The sequence below is a fragment of the Mirounga angustirostris genome, unplaced genomic scaffold, assembly GCF_029215605.1.
Source record: "Mirounga angustirostris isolate CCGP_5_RB_7025 unplaced genomic scaffold, mMirAng1.0.hap1 SCAF_5, whole genome shotgun sequence".
NCBI lineage: Eukaryota > Metazoa > Chordata > Mammalia > Carnivora > Phocidae > Mirounga > Mirounga angustirostris.
This window is the reverse complement of record NW_026991713.1, coordinates 5,746,100-5,766,688: the sequence shown is the minus strand read 5'-3', so window position 1 is coordinate 5,766,688 and position 20,589 is coordinate 5,746,100. Positions and strand designations below refer to the sequence as shown.

At 52.1% G+C, this 20,589-nt stretch overlaps 1 protein-coding gene across 1 annotated transcript in view; it reads left to right on the top strand.

Annotated features, from left to right (window-relative positions):
- Positions 1 to 20,589, top strand: part of MPPED1 (metallophosphoesterase domain containing 1) — a 62,594-nt gene that overhangs the window by 23,652 nt on the left and 18,353 nt on the right. Inside the window, exon 3 of the mRNA XM_045866756.2 lies at positions 13,475 to 13,700. Within this exon, the coding sequence (XP_045722712.1) occupies positions 13,475 to 13,700 (226 nt within the window). The remainder of the gene's footprint in view (positions 1 to 13,474; positions 13,701 to 20,589) is intronic.

The following is a 20,589-nucleotide window of genomic DNA, read 5'->3' as shown; positions in this document are numbered from 1 at the left end:
ACAGCATTGTGTTTATCTGGTCTTCTGTCCGATGGACGTTTGAGTTGCTTCCACCTTTTGGCTATTGTGAATAATGCTGCTATGAACATGGGTGTACAAATATCTCTTTGAGACCCTGCTTTCAGTTCTTTGGGGCATATACCCAGAAGTGGAATTGTTGGGTTGTATGTTACTTCTATGTTTAATTTTTCAGGGATTTGCCATACTGTTTTCCATAGCGGCTGTTCTATTTGACATTTCCACCAACAGCGCAAAAGGGTTCCCATTTCTCCACATCCTTGCCAACACTTACTGTTTTCTGGGTTTTTGATAATAGCCATTCTTATAGGTGTGAGGTGGTATCTCGCTGTGTTTTGATTTGCATTTCCCTGATGATGAGTAATGTTTGAACATCTTATGTGCTCGTTGGCTATTTGTATGTCTTCCTTGGAGAAGTGTTTATTCAACTCCTTTGCCTACATTTTTCTTGTTGTTGAATTGCAGTTTTTTATATGTTCTGGATATTAACCCCATATCAGAAATATAATTGCAAGTATTTTTCTCCATTTTGTGGGTTGCCTTTTCACTCGGTTGATCCACAGAAGATTTTAATTTAGAATTTTTTTTTGTCGTATTGCCTGCACTTTTGGTATCATATTTAAGAAATCAATTGCCCAACCTAATGTCGTGAAGTTTTGCCCCTATGTTTTCTTTTAAGAATTTTGTAGTTTTAGCTCTTACTTTTAGGTCTTTGTTCCATTTTGAGTTAATTTTTGTATGTGTTGTATGGTAATGGTTCAACTTCATTCTTTTGGATGCATATAGCAGTTTTCCCAGAACCCCATGTTAGGAAGATTATCCTTTCCCCCATTGAGTGGTCTTGGCACCCTTGTTAAAAATCATTTGACCATACAATTTTGGCTCAGGTCATGATCTTACGGTCGTGAGATCAAGCCCTACGGTTGTGAGATCAAGCCCTGTGTCAGGTTCCATGCTGGGTGTGGAACCCTCTCCCTCTGCCCCTCCCCCTCCTCTCTCTCCCTTAAAAAAAAAAAAAAGGAAAAGAAAATAATTTGACCATATATGTGAAGATTTATTTCTGGGCTCTCTATTCTATTCCATTGATCAGAATCTGTATTTAGACCAGTACCATACTGTTTAATCACCATAGTTTTTTAGTTAGTTTTGAAATCAGAAAGTGTTTGACCTTCAGCTTTGTGTTTCTTTTTTGAGATTATTTTGGCTATTTAAGGTCCCTTGAGATTCCATATGAGTTTTGGCAAGGGTTTTCTGCAAGAAACATCATTGGGATTTTAGTAGGGATTGCACTGAATCTGGAGATGGCTTTGGATAGTACTGATATCTTAACAATATGAACCCTTCCAATCCATGAGCATAGGATGTCTTTTCATTTGGTGTCTTCTTTAATCTCTTTCAGCAAATGTTTTGTAGTTTTCAGTGTACACATCTTTTGCCTCTTTGGTTAAATTTATTCCTAAGTATTCTGTTCTTTTTGATACTATTGCAATTGGCATTATTTTTAGATTGATTATTAGTATATAGAAACACAACTGAGTTTTTTGTACATCGTTTTTGTATCCTGCATCTTTGCTGAATTCATTTAATTTGTTCTAAGATCTATAGAACTTTTAAAAATGGCCTTCATAGGCTGTTTACAGGGGCCATAAGATCTTCTCCAAAGTATTATGTTATTTAAAATAAAATCATTCAGAGCTCCTCATAGCAGGAGAGATCTTGTAAGGACTAAAATATATGGCAACAGTCTTTTTTTGGAGGAATTTTAGTAGAAAAAAACCTCTGGCACCTGTCATATGTGTTGGTTGTGACAGAGAAGGGGAAGTCATGGGCTTCAGCTCAGAGAGGTCTGGGTTCAGATTCCCACTTCCCTGCTTATCAATTGTGTAGTTATGTAACCTCATTGAGCCCCAGTTTCTATCTATATCTTTCAAACATGCTGCCCATTTTGCGAGACTGTTATTTTGAGAGTTAGAAATAGGGCATGAGGGAGCCTGTCTCAGACTCTCAGCAGGTGACACCTGTGATGTCATTAATGGCTGCCTGACCTGCCCAGGTGAGGAGCTGTTTGGCCAGATCACCTGCCTTTGAACCTGGCTGCCAGAGTAACCCCAACACTTAGATGCTCAGAATATCAGAGGAATCAACCAGTTAAAGTTTTCTGCCTGTTTTATCTTTCAATCTGTCTTAACTGTGCCTTGGTTTGATTTGGGTCTAGGTTTTGAGCAATAGGCAGAGCAAGTGAGGTCAGGCTACCCTGGAGAGAATTAGGAAGTGGGCAAGGAATGCCTGGCCTCCTGTTGCCTTCCTATTTAATTAAAGTTTTATCTGCATTAAAGTAATACATATACATAGTCACAGCGCGCTAGGAGGCTTATGATGAAACCAGCAGTCCCCTCCCCATCCTCCTCCTCAGTCCCGATTCCCATTGTCCATGTAATCCTGGTAGCTTTTATTACCAGGATGTCTCTAAGTAACAAACTTATATGACTGTCTTTTTTCAATTTTAGATGTTACTCTTTAATTTCTTACAATTAAAAATGAAGATTTAGAGACTTAGCCTCTCTACCCATATACACACATCTCTTCTCCTGTCCTTTAATATTGTTCTAAGACAGTTTTAGGTTAAATATTCATTGCACAACTTGTTTTTTCTAAAGTAGTCAGTTGTTTTGTGTGCTTTCTTGTTTGTCTGTGTGCCCATCGTGGTTCATCCCTGTGTCCTGCAGAGGTTTTTTTTTTTTTTAAGATTTTATTTATTTATTAGAGAGAGAGAATGAGCAGAGGGGAGAGGCAGAGGGAGAGGGAGAAGCAGGCTCTCTGATGAGCAGGGAGCCCGATGTGGGGCTCGATCCCAGGACCCTGAGATCATGACCTGAGCTGAAGGCAGATGCTTAACCGACTGGACCACCCAGGCACCCCCTGCAGAGCTCTAAATGCCCCCCAGCAGTGTGATGAGTCCTGCTAAGCCATCTTCTGGCTCCTTTTTCCCATTTTCCCTTGAGCCTCTGACCCCTGGCCCAGTCTGGACTCTTGAGCCTCCGTATTGCCATCATCCTGGAGTCTCTGCCTTTCTTCCATCCTGGAGCCCCAGGTTCCAGCACCCCGTGGCTTCCTTCTTCTTGGTTTACTCCCTCATTTTGGTGGAACACACCCTCCAATAGCCTTCTGAGGAAGAGTGCAGTAGACATAAATGTTTGGCAAAGTTGCATGTCAGTAAAAGTCCTTATTCTGTCCTCAGTCTTGACTGATAGTTTGCCTAGCTATAGAATTCCAGGCAGCACATGGTTTTCCCTCAGGATTTGGAAGGCATTGCTCCAAAACCGTTCTTGTCACTTCTGGAATAGCCAGTGAGAACCCCACTCTTGTTTGCATACCTCATCTTTAGTGTAGGAGCTGTCTTGTTTCTGGGCAGTGTGCCTTGGGTGTGAGTCTTTTTTCATTCATTTTTCTGGGTACTTGGGCAACCTTTTTAATGGTGCAAACTTTGTCTTTTAATCCTGGGACATTTTCTCATATTCTTATATTTTTAAAAATTTCCCTCTTCTCTTTTATCTGTGACATCTCCTTCCACAACTCATACAACTGATTTTTGTATCTTTTCTCGCTTGATACTCATGTCATTGTCTTTTTGTTCCAGTCTCTGGGAGATTTTCTCAACTTTATCTTCCTACTCTTAAACCAAATTTTTAAAATGCTGCTAAGATTTTATTTCTTTTGTGAAGAGCACCCTGCTAGAATTTCATGGGTGCAATATCTTCTATTATCTCACTGAGGGTGTTAATTATATATTAAGTTATTTCTCCTGCATCAGTCCCATTTTCTCCAATTTCCTTTCTTCTACTTGTTTTGGTCTCTGAGTCCGTGTTCAGCCTGGGGGTTTTCCTCCGAGGTCTGATGATCTTGTGTGTTTGTGCATTTGAAAGCTGTGTGTGTGCAGGGAGGGGAGCAGCTTGCCGTCACGGGGACCTGGCCATCTCTTTGGGAGAACCCCCTGTATCTGTGTCTGTAGATTTTCCCTCCTGGCCCTGTCTTTCTCCCCAGAAAGGGGTTCCCCGTTTGCAAGCCTGACTCCCAGGATTTGCGAGCTGAGTGGGGAAGTGGCCTGGGGTCTTGAAAGTCACCATGTTTATGCTTTCACTGTATCTTCCTCCTGTTCAGTCCCCACATTGCTGCCCATCCTCCCTGGGGTCTGATGGTCCCTAAATGGAGTTCTTTGGAGCTGTTATTTTCCCTTGAAACTAAACCCCTTTCTTCTGTGGAGACTAGGGGGGAAGGGCCTGGTTTCCTGAAACAGGTTCTAGGTCAGACCACACACCTGGGTCTACATCCCTGAGCCAACCAGGCCTCTGGCCACAGCTGGGTTTGCTTCCAGTGATCCCCGCCCCCAGCTTTTCCCTTCCCCTCCCCCAACCCTCTCCCAAGCCTTTACTTTGAGTTTTTTCTGCTCAGCCAAGCCAGTCCACTCATCCATCCCTCCAACTCCCAAACCTTTGTCCTTGGAGGGTCATGCCTTCTTGATTGCTTTACTGTTGATTGCGTGGGATGTCAGAACAAGTAGAGGAACGTGGGCATTCAGATGCCATTCTTGTGAAAGTACCCTTTTGGCCCCACTGTCTTACCCTATGACACCCCCGCCGGGGAGCCCCCACTCCAGCATTACTCACACACCTGCCTGGAAGGCTCAGAGAACTGAAAAAGGGCTCTCAGAAGGTCAAGTCTTGCACATCACCTCCTCATGGAACGCAAGGGGGTAGGTAACATGGCTCACAACTTCTGGAGGCCGCCACCTGACAGGCTGGTCTGCATCTTCATGATCATCAGTCCCATTCATGGTAATTAGCTTCACCTTCCAGAACATCCTTAGAGGATTGGCTGGGAGACCTTCGGAGAGTCATTGACCCTTCTGACCCTCATCATCTGTACCTTGTGGATTCAGTGAATGTGTGTGATGACCTACCTGTGCCCAGCCCTGTGCCCGGCACAGAAGAGGAATTGGGCAGGTCCCGGAAGGGTGCCCACGCCGGTGGGGGAAGCAAGAAAGAGCACGTGCTGGGCAGGGCTGGGAGCCCTGATCGGGTGAGGGAGGGTGTTCATAGCAGGCATCTTGGAGGGAGCGGCACTTGGGCTGACTGTGTAGGGCGAGCGGAATTAGAGTGACCCCAGAAAGAAGGGCAGAGAGGGGTCCCAGGGTGGATGGAACAGCAGGAGCAAAAGGCAGGAGGCCTTTAGCCGCCGAGGGACGCCTGGACAGGGCACGGCAGGGATGGGCATGTTGTGCAAGCTGAGGTCAGAGCACCAACAGGGCCTGGCCCGGAGGGGGTGCCATAGCCTCAAGCGCTGAATGTGACCAACTTGGCCCCCACCTGAGGCCCCAGGGCCTTTCCTGAACACCTTTGCCCTGGCGTGTTCTTCCAGGCTGCGGCTTCTGGGGAGGTTCATACGAAATCTTTCTCGCTGCATTTGGCCTTCTTTTTGTGAGGAAGGACGCAGAGACTCTTTGGTTGTCTCTTTCAGCCTGAAGTCACTATGCTCTGCGGTAGCAGTTGGAACAAGCTTTTAAAGATGATTAGGACTGAATGTTCCTGTTTTTAAAACATTTCCTAGGAAAAAGAAATGTTTGAAAGTTAAACATTTTGGCTATTAGGATGGAACAGAAGAAAAATTGCATTTGCCTTTTAAATATGGGCACCAGTACTGAGTTGGGAATCCAAACCCTCCCACGCTGGACCGCGGGCCAGGCGGGGCGGGTGGCAGGGCCCGCCTGCAGGTCGGTGCGGCGTCTGCCATCCCAGGATGGGTCCTTCCCACCCTGGGTGTCTCCACACCCAACTCTGGGTAGGCTGACCTGCCAGCAGGACCCCAGGCAGGTGATCTGACCTCCCTAGCCCTCTTTTCTCATCTTTATCTTCCCGGCTGACATTTCTGGATTGCATCGTAGAACACACATTTGGTCCTCCTAACAGCCCTGGAAGGCACCAATAATGGCTGGCATCCAGGTTGTATCAATATGCCTGTAATTTGCCTTATTCTGATGCTCTGACTTCTTGGGGCCTTGCTGAGCCTGGAGGCACTGCCGGTCCCAGAGTTAACCAATTCTAGAGAGAGTAAAAGGACCCACCTTTGAGCATGCCTTTTGTATACAAACCAACCAACCCAGAGCCTCTGCCTCCATCACCACCCCCTCCTTTATAGGCTCTCTGGCTCTCAGCCCCTACCTGGGGCCCCCAGTCACCCCAGGGCCAGGCACCTGACACATAGGGGCAGCCCCTGGGCCCCCCGAGCCTGCCAGAATGGTCTAGCCTAGCCAGTCCTAAACTTGCTTCTTGTCCCATGGAAACCACAACAAAGACTCTGGTCCAGGTTTCTTCACTCCCTCTGCCTCCTGACCTGCCCTGGTTTCCCTGTGTGGCCGGTATGGCCCTGAATGCCGCCTGTGTCTAGGGATCTGTGAGTATAAACTTCCTTATCTGTGACAGTCATTTCCATGTCTGCGTGTCTTACTTATACATACCCGATTAAAACAAACCCCGAGGTAAATACAACACAGACGCTGTACAATCTTCCTAGTGTGCTTCTTGCAAGAACCCTGAATTCTTCTTATAGATGAAGACACTGAGGCTCAGAGAAGTGAATTTTCATCCCCAGCCAATCAGCCAGTAGGTGGAAATCGGATTCAGGCTTTTTTTTTTTTTTTTTAAAGATTTTTTAATTTATTTATATGACAGAGAGAGACACAGTGAGAGAGGGAACACAAGCAGGGGGAGTGGGAGAGAGAAGCAGGCTTCCCGCGGAGCAGGGAGCCCGATGCGGGGCTCGATCCCAGGATCCTGGGATCATGACCTGAGCCGAAAGCTCTGCTTAACGATTGAGCCACCCAGGCACCCCTCAGGCGCCCCTCAGCTTCAGGCTTTTTGGGCTCCATGATGAACCCATCTGCTACATTGCTTCTTACCTGGGGCAGGTGGGGAAAATCTAGAAGCATTCCATGTAAAATGCAAATGGCCTATATGACACCACCTAGCACCAGGAAATGCTCACAGCAGGGCAGCAGAAAACAAATTTTGTAGGCACAGCCCCTGAGCGTGTTCCTGTCTTCCTGTCGCTGGTCCCTGGCCACTGACCTAGGCACGCGTCTTCAGACCTCTCCTGCCTGTTCCGGCTTCAGGCAGAATTCCCCATCTCCCCGCACTGCCGGCCCACGCCCTCTGTGTGTGCTTGGCTGTGCGTCCCCGGCATTAACGCGTCCGAGCTGTGTCGGGACCCACTGGGGGCTCAAAGCTGAGTGGTGGAGCCTGCTCTGTCCCAATGTTATTCTAGATTGTGCACCATACCGAGAAGTCTGCTAATGTGAATCTCTCAGACATTGGCAAGTGTTTAAACACAGAACTGTCAAAGATGTACTCAAAATGCAATCAGAGATCCTTATACCGTCTCTTTATTCCATCCCCCTCTGCTGTGTTCTGTGAGATAGGAATGGGGGAAAAGCCATAAGTGGGCATTTTCCTGATTGTCGCTGCATTTAGAGAACACTAAAACTCTGCCGGGCTCTGGGAGTGGCATAGATTACCGAGAAGCGTGCGCGTATCTTGTTGAATTTAACAGATAACGCAGTTTGGGGGCAGCATTTTCTGTTCAATGGGACGATTAAGTGTTAGCGAAAAAGAATTGTAACCTTTTGGAAGGAGATTAATCTTGGAAGCGCAAGTAGCAGAGGTTTTTTTGTGTGTGTGTCCCTCTGTGAGCCCCGAATGCCGTGCATGCTTGCGGCCGTGTGGCATCCATCTGTGGATGCGTATCTATTAGGATGTATACGGCAAATGGAAAGTTAAAACAATATGGTCACCCTCTACTGCTCAGCTGATTCGTACCTAATGGTCTTTTTACCACCAACAAACCCATGGCTACAAATGCTAGGAACTCAGATAATCTGGCCGAGAAGAAAGGAAGTATTTGGGGAAGATGGTCTGAATGTTGTCATGCAGATTACAAAGGTAGGACAACGCCCAGTGGTTCTGGAAGCAGGGCTGGTTTCCACGAGGACTTGGGGCTTCTCAGAGATCCAGTTGGGAGATCAGCCACCTGGCCCAGCATCTAACCAGCCTGTCCAGTCCATGATCAGCTCCTCCTACCTGTCCTCATATCTTTCTGGTCCACAGCTCGTCAGGCATGTCCCACGAGAGGCTGGGGTGGCCAATGTCCAGCACTCCAGAGGCGGGAACCAGGGGTTCACGTCCCAGCTCTCCGCTGTCTCGCTGTGTGACCTCAGGCAGTGCCTGTCCCCTCTCTGAGCTCCAGTTTCCTCCTTTGTCCCCTCTGTGATGTGGACTGGAACCTCCGTGTGTCACTTCTGGGACTGAACTCACGACTGAGTCTCGTTCATCACGGTGTCCCTGATGGTGTCTCTCTAGGGTCTGGAACAGGGCTCATGCTCCATCCGAGCTTGTGGACAGCTGACCAGGGTGGCGATGGTATTACAACGGGGCCCAGCCTCCGGGAAGAAAGCAAGTTTCTGGCTTGATGGGCTTTGGGGACAGGCTGACTGAATTCTTTGCTTCTGAGGGGCCGAGGAGGGGAGGTGGGTAAGAAAAAGCATTTGGACCTTCTGTCCCCTCTCTTAGCTTCACCCGCCTGCAGAACACTCCCTCTCCTGGGGTTCAGGCCCTTCTGGCACTTTGTCAGGCAGGTGCTCCCTCCCCTGCAGGCCAGCCCTCTTCCCTGCTGATGGGAAGGACAGAGGGAACAGCATTAATTCCCTCTGTGTGCTGAAGAGTTTATGTTCATCTCATCTGTTTTACCCATAAAGCCCCTTCCAGTTAATCAGTCACTGAGGTCCCCAAACACTCCCCACCTTCACGGCCTAGATAGAGGCAGGGGAGGCAGAAGCCAAGCAAGAAAGCCTGTGCTGACGGGTCAGTGGGCATTTTATCCACAGTCAGGTTGGTAAGAGCTGCAGGGTCATGGGAGCACCTGGAGGCTAAGGCAGCCTTAGGCGGTAACAACAGAGGTAGCAGTCCTAGAACAGAGGAGGGGACTTCTCTACACCACTCCACGATGGTCAGGCCATTCCAGAGCTTTAGTTCTGGCTCCCCCACTCCCACCTGGGAGAGAGCAGGTCCAACTGGAGAAGATTCAGAGATGGACATTCAGGGTTGTGGGGGAGGGACATGGGTCTGAAAACATGACCTGCTGGGGTAGTTGGAGAAAAAGTTTGGAGGAAAGTTGAGGGGACCCAGGAGCCGGAGGTCGGTTGGTATAAAGAAGACAGCCAGAGTTATCTCAGGATGGATGGATTGATTGATAAATGTATTCATCCATCTCTCCCCATCCATCTGTTCATCCATAATCTGTCCATCTCTGTCCCTCCATCCTCCATTCCTCCGCCCACCCACACACTCACTGGGAGGTAGTGGGCATGAAGGTTTGGGGTGCCAGTTCTGGATGAGTTTGATGAGGCCAAGCCCCAAGTTCTGTCAAGTGTCCAGTGCCGTCTGCAGTTATCAGTCACTTTATTAGTGACTTGTGTAAACTTAGGCAACCTCTCTGAGCCTTGCTTTTCCCAGATGGAAAATGGGGAGAGTTATACTTCGGTATCTGTGACGGTTATACACAGCTGGAGAGTTGCCAGGTCCAAGTGACCATCCAGACAGATATGTCTGTGGCTAGACCTCCAGCTCAGAGGGGCGCGGTGCTGGACCATTGATGTGTTTGCCAGTGGACGTGCCCCCTGCCTCCGAGCCGTGGCACCCACTCTGCAGGGAGAGCCCAGACAGTATTTGAGGGTATCAGGCAGCAAGTTGCGGCTCCTGTCCCCACCTGGCTCTGTGTACAGGAGCCTTGACCCCCATCCATTCTTCCCTGGGAGGGAAGAAGCCTCTCAGTTCCCTCCTCCGGGGAGGGGGGAGGAACAGGGGAGAGCTGACAGCTCCGTGTTCACTCCCCAGTCCGCGGTAGTCCCGAGCTACAGAAATAAATGAAACTGTATAGTTGGAGTCGTTTGCTAATTAGTTTAAGTAACACCCCCAGTCAGAGACAGGACATAAATACATTAGCAGGGCTCCCCCAGCCGGGGCGGTGCTCAGAGTGGGATGGATGGGAGACGTGAAGTCGAAACATAGATTCAGAGCTGGAAGGCTGTGGGCAGAGGCCACCCCTCATCCTCCGATTGCCGTGCGGGAAGGGGCTCAGCGAGAGTCCCCGGCTGACTCCGTGGCCTGGTGGCCTTGAAGGAGTCGGAGTCGCTGACCCAGAGATGTGGGATCAGCTGGACCCATGTCCAGTGGCCCCTCCCCTGCTCACTGCTGTGGGACCTGGACAGGTTCCTGACCAGAGAGCCTCATTTTCCCCAGCTACAGAGCGTATCTTGGAAAGTTCCTTGGGGATTGGAGGGGTCAGCCTTTACCCAGGGTGGCTGGCCCCACGATGGGGTCCAGGAGATGGTGGTCTTCTCTGGGGTGTCCTGCACGACCCTCCCCCAGATGCTCAGGCCCCCGCAAACCTCCTCCCTCCCCGCGGGCAGCCGGAGCAGGGCCGCTGAGGGGTTCTCTGCTCCATGTCGCCCTGTGATGCTTTCGGCGGCTTCATTTGCCAGATTTCTGCTGGGACCTGCTGGGGATGGGACGAGCGAAGCAAACATATCTGGTCCCGTGCCCCTGCAGCTCTCTGGCTCGGCTTGGGAAGCAAACAGTTACTCTGCACCCCTCAGCCGGGCCCAGAAGGGTGGGCTGTGATGGAAGTAGGAGGGTGGGCATGATGGGGAGGCAGAAGGCCTGGAGAGCTCCCCCCCTCCACCTGACTGGCAGCACCGAGGGGCAGGGGCCTGCCAGGAGTGGGCAGTTCCTCAAAATGAGTGACGTGGGCTGGGTGTGTGTAGTAGGGACAGGTGGGGACTGGGGCAGATGGACACTGGCTTCCGGTCTAAGGGAGGCACAGATACTCAGCACTTGACTGAGCCAGGAGCATGAAATTTTAAAATTGATTGATCGATTTTTAGAAAACAAAGAATGGCATTTTATTGGGACTTTTTTGCATTTTTTATGTTGGCAACCAGATTCAAATAGAAAAGTTATGCCAAATGAAATGTGCCTCTGGGCAGGTCTGGCCTGCAAACGGGGGCCCGGGGAAGCTGACACTGTGAATACCAAGTGCTGCTTGTCTCTGTTCAGTGTCTTCTGAAACCCCAGAGCGGTTTGGAGGGGTGGGTGTTCTTCTTCCTGCTTTCTAGGCGGGGGAGACCAAGGCACACAGCTGGTGAGTGGCAGAGCTGGGTCTGGGACCCAGGCCATAGAGCCTGTCATTGTGTCGGGGCTCCCAGAGTTGATAAACGCCAAGGAGGAGAAAACCCTCTTTTCTCAAACTTGTGAAGGACTCTGGGGCGGCGGGAGAGGCAGCGATGAGCAAGATTATGGTTTTCTGCCAGTTTTTGGGCGAACTTCTGTCTTGCTCCCTTCCCCCCTCCGTGGCCGGGCTGGGACTCAGGTGGCCCTCAGGCAGCCGCTTGCCATGGCCACAGAGCTCGAGACCAGACAGGATGTGTAGGTCCTGGTCTTGGGGGTGGGGGTGGGGTGTGAAGAAAGAAGATTCTTTTTTTTTTTTTTAATTTTTTAAGATTTTATTTATTTGAGAGAGAGAGAGAATGAGAGACAGAGAGCACGAGAGGGAAGAGGGTCAGAGCGAGAAGCAGACTCCCTGCTGAGCAGGGAGCCCGATGTGGGGCTTGATCCTGGGACTCCAGGATCACGACCTGAGCCGAAGGCAGTCGCTTAACCAACTGAGCCACCCAGGCGCCCCCAAGAAAGAAGATTCTAACTACGTTCTGGACTCTTCTGTTCCCTTGCCATTAGAATACAATACTTGTAGTTACAGTGCCCGAAACATTGTTGTATTATTGTTTATCATTCTCATGATTAATTGTTTGCCACCAGGCTCGCCCTGCCCCTTCCCAGAGCTCACACGGGGCTGGGAAAAGCACACTTCTTCCTAGATCACCCATCAGGAGCCGAGTCTGATCACACGTCTGTCCCACCCGATCCGATATTGTGGACGTCAGTTCTCAGTGAGGCAAACGGTCCTTAGAAGTTGGGGCATTTCTGGAATTGGGTTCCTGACAGAACACTCACAGGGCAGAGGATACAGAGTTTCACGAAGGCCCTGCTCTTCCTGGGAGGGGGCGGGGGCAGGGAGGTCCTTAGCTCCCAGGAAGGGGCATTCCCCAGGCATACCCTCCGTGGTCAGGGGAAACTGAGGCTCAGAGAGGTTGAGTGACTTGCTCATTTGAGAGGTGACAGAGCTGGGATTGGAACTGAAGCCAGCGGGCTCCCAAACTGAGCACTGCGGCTGTGTGTACTCTTGTGGGGGTCATGGCCACCCGGGGTCAGAGAATAAGCGTTATGAAGGGTGGATCTCCAGCAGCCAGGCGGCCTGTTGCTCTTCCTTCTCCGTTTGCCAGGAGCCGGGAGGTTGAGGCCCCTTGGGAGGGTTCCCCAACATGTCACCCAGGGCCCCCCCCCAGACAGAAGGCTGGAGGGGCCAGGAGAAGGACTTGGGCCTCCGGGTTGGCTCAGCTTCAACATTACATTTTCATCCAAATCGGGGCCAACAGGTACTGTCATAACTTTTTCTCTAGGCCCAGGGAGCCCGGCAACTGAGGCAGGTGGGCGATGGGGAGGCAGAGACCCGAGTCTGGGGTCAGGCTCTTTTCTGGGGGGCAGTGGGGGCCAAGGGTGGGGGTGGTGGTTTACTGAGTCCGAGGGGCTGTGGTAGTGGGGGGGCGGCCCACAGCCGTGTCAGGCAGGAGACAGCACCCACACCCGCTCAGGGCATCTGCAAGGTGGGGCCCCAGAGGAAGAAAGGGAAGGAAGGAAGCTGTGGAAGAACAGCCCGGGGCTCTGCACAGAGCCAAGCTGGAAGGACCTGTTACTGGTTCAGCATATGTTCTGCATAGACAGCTTTGTCTGGATTGCATTTGGCTTGGACAGTCAGGGTAGGCCCTTCCCCAAAGCATGGGGTCTCCAGAGGTTTCACACGGGCTCTGCAAGGAACTTGTGCTTCCTGCTGGAGCGTGGAGGCTCCCGAGTCAGGCCCCCGTGGGGTGAGTGGCCTGGGACAGTGAGGCTGGGGGGCCAGGCCTGGAGGTCTGGGGTGGGGTCTCCTTTCAGGGGAAAAGTGGCTCAGACAGAGGAACCCGAGGCGGGTAAGTCCTGAGGATGAGGCCAGGGGCCCTCCTGCTGGCCTGGGTCTGGTGGCCTGTCACCTAGCTGCCACCGGAGCAGGCAGGCTGCAGGGAGGAGGATGGGCCTCCTGCCGTGCCTCTGATCTGAGGGCATGGATGGGGGAGCGAGCAGTGGGGGCTGCTCCGCCGGGGATCCCGGTGCCTGTCGCCCACCGCCCTCCCCCCGCTGGGGGGTGGCTCTCAGCAGGCCAACAGCAGTGTCCTGCGTGTCTCTGTCCACCCCTGCAGGTAGCCTGCCCTACGAGTACAAGATCGTGATTGCCGGCAACCATGAGCTGACCTTCGACCAGGAGTTCATGGCTGACCTCATCAAGCAAGACTTTTACTACTTCCCGTCTGTGTCGAAGCTGAAGCCGGAGAACTATGAGAACGTGCAGTCCCTGCTGACCAACTGTATCTACCTGCAGGACTCGGAGGTCACTGTGCGGGGCTTCCGGATCTACGGCTCGCCGTGGTGAGTGCGCCCTGGGTGCCTTCCTGACCTCAGGCTGGGCGCTGGGGGAGGTGGGGCTGGGAGAAGCACTGGGGAGCTCCAGATCTCAGCTCTTCCTGCACCCCTGTGTGGCCCCCGGCAGGCCCCCATATCTAACTGGCAAGTAGTTCTATCAGCTGTGTCCTCTGTGCTGTTCGTCTCACATACAGACGGCTACTGTTATTATCCCCAGTTTCCAGGTGAGCAAACTGAGGCACAGAGAGCTTGAGGATCTTGCCAAATGTCATGCAGCTAGGAAGGGGCAAAGCTGGGATTAAACCCAGGCACTCTGGTTCCAGAACCCCTGCTTTCAACCGTTACTGTGTATGCTAAGAATCTCCCCATTGCCCATGCCCCTGACACACACCAGAGATGTGTGGGTGAGGGATGACGAGTGATCAGCCAGGCTGAGGAAAGGCAGTTGTAATTTTCATGGAAGGCCGAAGACCTGGTTTACTGTGTCGGGGATGGCGGTTGTTTCAATCGTGAGTACATATCAAGCTCTTACTCTCTGTTGGGTGCACAGAATAATCAGGCCTCATCCCTGGCTCAGTGGGGATCATGGTGAGAAAGAGTCATGACTCTTCTTTGTGATGGTCAGTGTGTCCATCAGAGCTCTGGTGATGATGATGGGGATGATGATGGGGATGATGGTTGTGATGGCCATTGTAGTGGTGATGATGATGATCATGATGGTGAAAGTGATGATGTTGATGGTGGTGATGGTGATGATGATGATGATGATGATGATGGTGATGATGGTGATGATGGTGATGATGGTGATGATGTTGGTGGTGATGGTGATGATGATGATGGTGATGATGGTGATGATGTTGATGGTGGTGATGGTGATGATGATGATGATGGTGATGATGGTGATGATGGTGATGGTGATGATGATGATGATGGTGATGATGGTGATGGTGGTTGTGATGATGGTGATGGTGGTGATGATGGTGATGATGGTTGTGATGATGGTGATGGTGGTGATGATGGTGATGATGGTTGTGATGATGATGGTGGTGGTGATGGTGATGATGATGATGGTGGAGATGGTGGTGGAGGTGGTAATGATGATGGTGATGGTGATGATGGTGGTAGTTGTGATGGTGATGGTGGTGGGCAGCAAATCATTCCTGAGCAAATTCAGTAAGCTGGTCCCTGTGCTAAAGTCTCCATAAGCATTGTTTCTAATTCTTACTCAGCCCTGAGCAGACTGATTTATTGTCCCCATTCTGTAGGTGGACAGGCCAAGTGGCCCTTAGCGGACTTAGAGCTGGCAATAGCCACAGGGTGCCAAGTGCTGGCAGGGTGAGGAGGATACCATACACAGTGGGGAGAGGTCACATGTCCTTGAAAGTGTGGCGTGATTCCAGAAGGCTCCTTGGAGGAGGTGAGGTGACCTGAGCTGTGAAGGAGGAGAAGGGCATTCACAGCTATGGAGGGGTAACGGCCTGAAGCTGCACCATCAGAGCAGTACATGCAGGGAGGCTGAGGGATGATTTGGGGGCACACGGGGACTGTATGGGTGCAGGGACTTTGGGGGAGAGATGTTACCAACACAGTGTGTCTGGGAGAACCCGGGCTGCCTGGTGGATGCCCTGTGGTGACACCTGGTGGCCAGAGGCTGCTGGCGGGTTTAGGACCTGGTTCCATCTTGCCAAGGCCTCCTCAAGGGGCAGAAGGAAGATGTGGGCTGTCCCATTGTCCCTGAGCCACAGGAGGTGCCTGCTGCCATCTCTCTGGTCCTCATCGTGTCTGGGGTCTTGATGATCTCCCTGGGGTCTTGATGATCAAGGACCACTGGGGCACTAGAGGACATGATAAGCTCAGTGCCAAGGACAGGAGCGGAGAGGAGACGGTTGAATCTGCCTGGCAGGCCACTGGAGCCCAGATTTGGAGAAGGAGTCTGGCTGAACATGCTGCAAGGACTGGAGCGTGAGGTGCAAGAGGGAAGTCAGGAGGGCCAAGGGGGAGGCCTTCAGGTACCAGACCAGGCAGCCTGGACTGCATCTCCTTGCCCAGTATTTTGAACACCCCCTTACCCCTGCACGTCCACATACATACACAACCCTTTAAAAAGATATTCTATTCTATAGGAGTTAGTGTGGTTTTGGAACCAAACTGCTTGGGCTCAAATCTTGGCCTCAAATTCCTGAATTTGCTCAGGAATGATTTGCTGCTTTTATGAGCTGTGTGACCCTGGGTAAGTCACTTAACCTCTCTGTGCCCCAGTTTCCTTCCCTGCATAATGGAAGGGACAGTGCACGTCCTGCAGAGGGTGATCGTGAAGGTGTCAGGAGGGTTTAGCTGGGCCTGGTATCTGTACCAATAAGCTCTTCATGAACAGAGACCCCATTGCTGTTATTTGCTGCAGAGACCAGCCTTCCAACACCGCCTTGTCCAGAACCCAGTATGTGGGCTGGAGGATAAGCAGGGGATGGGGACTGGCAGGTGTCACTCAGTGTCCACCCCCTTCCCCCAGAGCAGCTGTATGCACCCCTATGGCTGGGGGCTGAGCAACCCGTTTGACAGTCTGCTCTCAGGCTCATGGGTGCTTGGAGGGCCAGGGTGTTGGGCCAGCCCTGTTGTCCCCTCTGCCAGCTAGAGGCCAAGTGCTGGTGCTCCCGAGGCCTGAGTGAGGTCCAGCCACCCTGTGCTTGGGCTGCCAGTGGCTACTGCCTTTGGCTTTTGGGATTTCCAGCCTGATAGTTCTAGACCCTTTAGTTCCAGAATTTTCCTGGGGCCTTACTGCTTTCTCCTTGACCCCCTTACCCGTCATCCTGGCTGGCTGGGTGCACACCCACTACCTGATGCCATGTGGAGCCTAGTACTGAGTGCGGGAGTGAGAGGCTTAGGCCAGAGAAGGGACCTCAGGAGGCCTTGGTGAGATCCAGGAGGGCTCCCTGTCAGAGCGGGGTTTGAACTGTAGTTTCCGCAAGCAGAGGGGGCAGGAGAGGAGCCATATTTCTGAGTCCCATTCTGTGCCAGGCTCCCCCAGAATCTTCTGGATACTGTTTGGGCAGCCGTCGATGCCGAGGGCTGAGTGGTACCTTGTCTATGCTCCCCATGCAGGCCATGGGCTGGTGTTTTCAGCAACTGCCCTGATTTCCCTTGGGCCCCATCTGGGGCTGGGAGCAGGTGTTGGGTGTCACAGCAACAACCATGGCCCAGCGGTTGGTTGGTAAGGGAAGGGCTGTTCAAATTGGGACACTATGAATATGTAGCTGTGTGACGTCGGGCAAGTGCCTTAGCCTCTCTGGTCCTTCTGTGGAGTGAGGAAATGATACTACCACATTATAGGCAGTTGTGAAGTCTGTGTGGGCCCATCCAGATGAAGGCCTGGCCCAGAGCAAGGCCCTGGAGGTTGGTTGTAATTACTATTACTGGGAACTCCTGGGGTGGAGGCCGGGATGGGGTTAGCTCTACTCCAGCTGATACCTCAGCAACCCCCAAGGCTGGGCCAGGACTCTATCCCATTTCACAGAAGGGCAAGTAGAGGCGCAGGTGGGCTGTGGCTTGCCCAGGGCCACATAATGACTCGTTGTCTGGACTCCTAGTCTGGGCTCTTCCTGCTCCAGCATAGAAGTCAGTGTCCTTGTATGAACATGTACTCAGTTCCGGGCCCAGAACAATGGGTCTGTATGGGTTCCTTGGTTCTCCAAAAAACCTTCTGATGCACCTGGGTCTTACTGGCTCTGTGAGGATATTGAGGCCAGTGGATCCAGTCAGTGTTCTTGTGGTCTCCTGTTAATTGCTTCGTTCATTTGTCGAGGCTGTATTGAATGCCACACACTGATCTAGGCCCTGGGGACATGCTGTGAACCAGACAGGGGCAGCTTCGGCCTTCACGGGGTTTATGTCCTCGTGGGAGACACATCAGCCGCCAAATCCTTGATTCCATAAGGGCCAGGAAGAGAGGGGCTGGGAGCTGGGGTCAGGGAAGGCTTCCCCTGGGAGAGGGGCTGGGAGCTGGGGTCAGGGAAGGCTTCTCCTAGGAGAGGGGCTGGGGCTGAGGGGACACAAGCAGCTATGCAGGTGGGGGGCGGGGGAAGGGTGTGATAGGCAGAGGGAACAGCTCAGGCAAGGGCCAGGAGGCTGGCAGGGCCGTGGGCATTCTGGAGGCCGATGCTCAGCTCTCAGTCACAGGTCCCTCTGCCTGTGTCATCCTGTCACCCTGTGTCATCAACCTGTTGGGAACCCACACAGCACAGCTGAGGTCCAAAAGGGACACAGCACTCATATGTGCAGGCTGTCAGTCTATGCTCGCTGGACCCAGACACACCAGGGGTGCCCCCAGGCTCTGACTCTCACTCCATGTCTGACCTGTTGAGTCATGCGTCTCCAAGCCTCAGTGTCCCAAATGCACAAGGGGACACTGCCCCGCCAGGCTCCTCTGTGCTGTTCCCAGGTGACGCTGCCCCTGGGAAGGTGTTCACGGCTGCAGCGCCTCCTGGTCCTGCTGCTGATTCTGCCTGGTGCAGGGGTTGTGCACCCCCCAACTGTCTGCTGAGACTCAGCCCCTTGGCACCGACCGCCTGGACATATGGCGGCTCATTAGGAGGGTAGCCTGGCCAAGATGGTGGTGATGATTACTAAGTTCAGATGTTTGGGTTTCCCTTTCTTTTCCCTGCTCTCCAACACATTGACTAACACGGAGAATACAGGAGATGTTCTCTCCAGCTTTAGAAGCGTAATTATACCAGTGGGGGGATCGGGGATTGAATAAAGCTCTAGCCATGAGTGTGTGAATAGCAGTGGTGTCTGGAGCATGTGGGCAGGGCTGACCCAGGTTGAGGGGGAGACCTGTTCAGTGTGACCCTAGCCGGCAGAGCAGGGGCACAGAAGACAGTGACAAAGGCAGGCTCTCATCAGTGCGGGAAGACCGTCCCACAGGCAGGAGCCCAGGAGAGAGGTGATGTGACCTTACTGAGTGGTGAGCTGCCCGTCACAAGGGGTGTGCAAGCACAGACCCACTGTGTTTGGGCCTGGTATCCTCCTAACCCCTCCCCACTTAGAGGGCCCCAGTTCCTCTGCCTGCGCTGATGATTCCCCTGCAGAGGGATGCGCCGGCATGCTCTCGGGGGTGTGGGTGGGGGGTCAGGGAGAGTCCTTTCGGTGCTACTAGGGGTGGGGGCTTGGGAGAGAGAATCCTTCCAAATTTTCCTTGGGCCATGCGTTCCAAAGGCCACAAGGTCATTGTGTGCCCGGCCCCCTGCAGGGCTCTGGAGACCCAGACATGGATCAGGCCTGTTCCGCCGTCCAGGTGCTCAGGATGAAGGTGGTGGTGGTTGGGGGGTCCATAACATCTGACACCCTGTGCTGACCCAGCCTTGGCCCAGGGCAGTTCCCGGCCCCATGCTTGCATGCCTGTCCCCCACAGTCCTTGCCATGCCCCTGCCCTGCCCCGTGACAGGGTGCCTTACCAACCCCATCCTGCAGCAGTCAGGCAGAGAGAATAATCTGTAGTATGAGTGTGTCCCGTGCAATCTTTGGGACTTACCCTAAGAAATTCTTTGTTGTTTATCTGAAGTTCACAGTGAACAGGATGTTCATTGCATCCGCTTTTTACACTCAATATTATATTTTCAAGATTCTTCCCGCACATGTCAGCATGGGCAGGTGTAATTGGGTCTTTTCTCCACGCTACGTAGGATTTCATCGTATGAATATACCTCAACTTATTCGTCCATTTTCTGTCAACCCAGCCACCCTGGCTTTGGGGCTGTTATCAATACTACTGCTGTGGACGTTCTCGAACGCGTCTCTTGGGGTACAGAGATCCGTGCTCCTGAACGGATGCACATGACACGCTCACACACACACACCCCCACTAGGAATGGAGGGGGCGGGTCATGGGCTCTGCGGTTCTTTAGGGGAACCGCTAAACCGTTTGTCAAAGTGGTTATGCCGATTTCTTTCCCCATCCAGCAGTCCCTCGCCTTGTGTCCTTGCCAGCACTTGGTATTGTAGGGCTTTTAAATTATGTCCGTTCTGCTTGCTGGCCTCCCAGTGTGGTTTGCATTCCCTCGATGGCCAGGGAGGCCAAGCATCTTTTGTCGGCCACTTGGTGTCTTCTTTTGTGAACTGCTCATGTCTTTTGCCCATTTAATGGAAATAATTGGGTGTCTGTCTTTTTCTTATTGGTTGGTAGAGATCCTTTGTGTATTGCGAATGGGAGCCCTTTGTCTGTTGTAATGTGACAAGTGGCTTTTCGTCCTCTGTGACTCTCTCTCTCAGTGGTGACTTCAGATGGCCAGAAGTTCTTAATGTGGGGTAGTCCAACATATTCGTGGTTTTCTTTGTGGTAAGTGCTTTTTGGGTTCTGTTTAAGGAATCTCCCATCCCCTGGAGTTGTGAAGATATTTCCATGTTGTCTTCTGGAAGCTTTGCTATTTAGCCTTTTATGCGTGGGGGTTGGACCTGCCAGCAGTGAGTGTGTCGACGGTGAGCAGGAGGGGTCCCATCTTGGGTGTCTCCACGTGGATGCCTGCTTGGCCCAGCACTGAGCGGAGACAGTCTGTCCCTCCTGGCATGCCCTGCACTAGCCACTTCCACCTCGCGCCTGGGCTCCGTGTCTGGGCCTCTCCCCCTCCTTCGGTCCTCTTAGCTCCAGGACCACGCGGTCTTCATGACTCTAGCAGTAGCTTTCTGTCATGCCTCTTTTCCTACTAGAATTTTGGAGGCTCCACAAGAACAGGAACGTGACTCTGTTTTTGTAGTCTTCACTCCAGCGCTAGGACTGCGCCTGGCTCATCAGAATCAATGTTTTTTGGATGGTTGGATGGATGGATGGATGGATGGACAGGTGACAGATGCCAGGCTGTGGGAACTCAGTTAACATTCAGGCCTGGTCTGGCGTGGTGTTCCT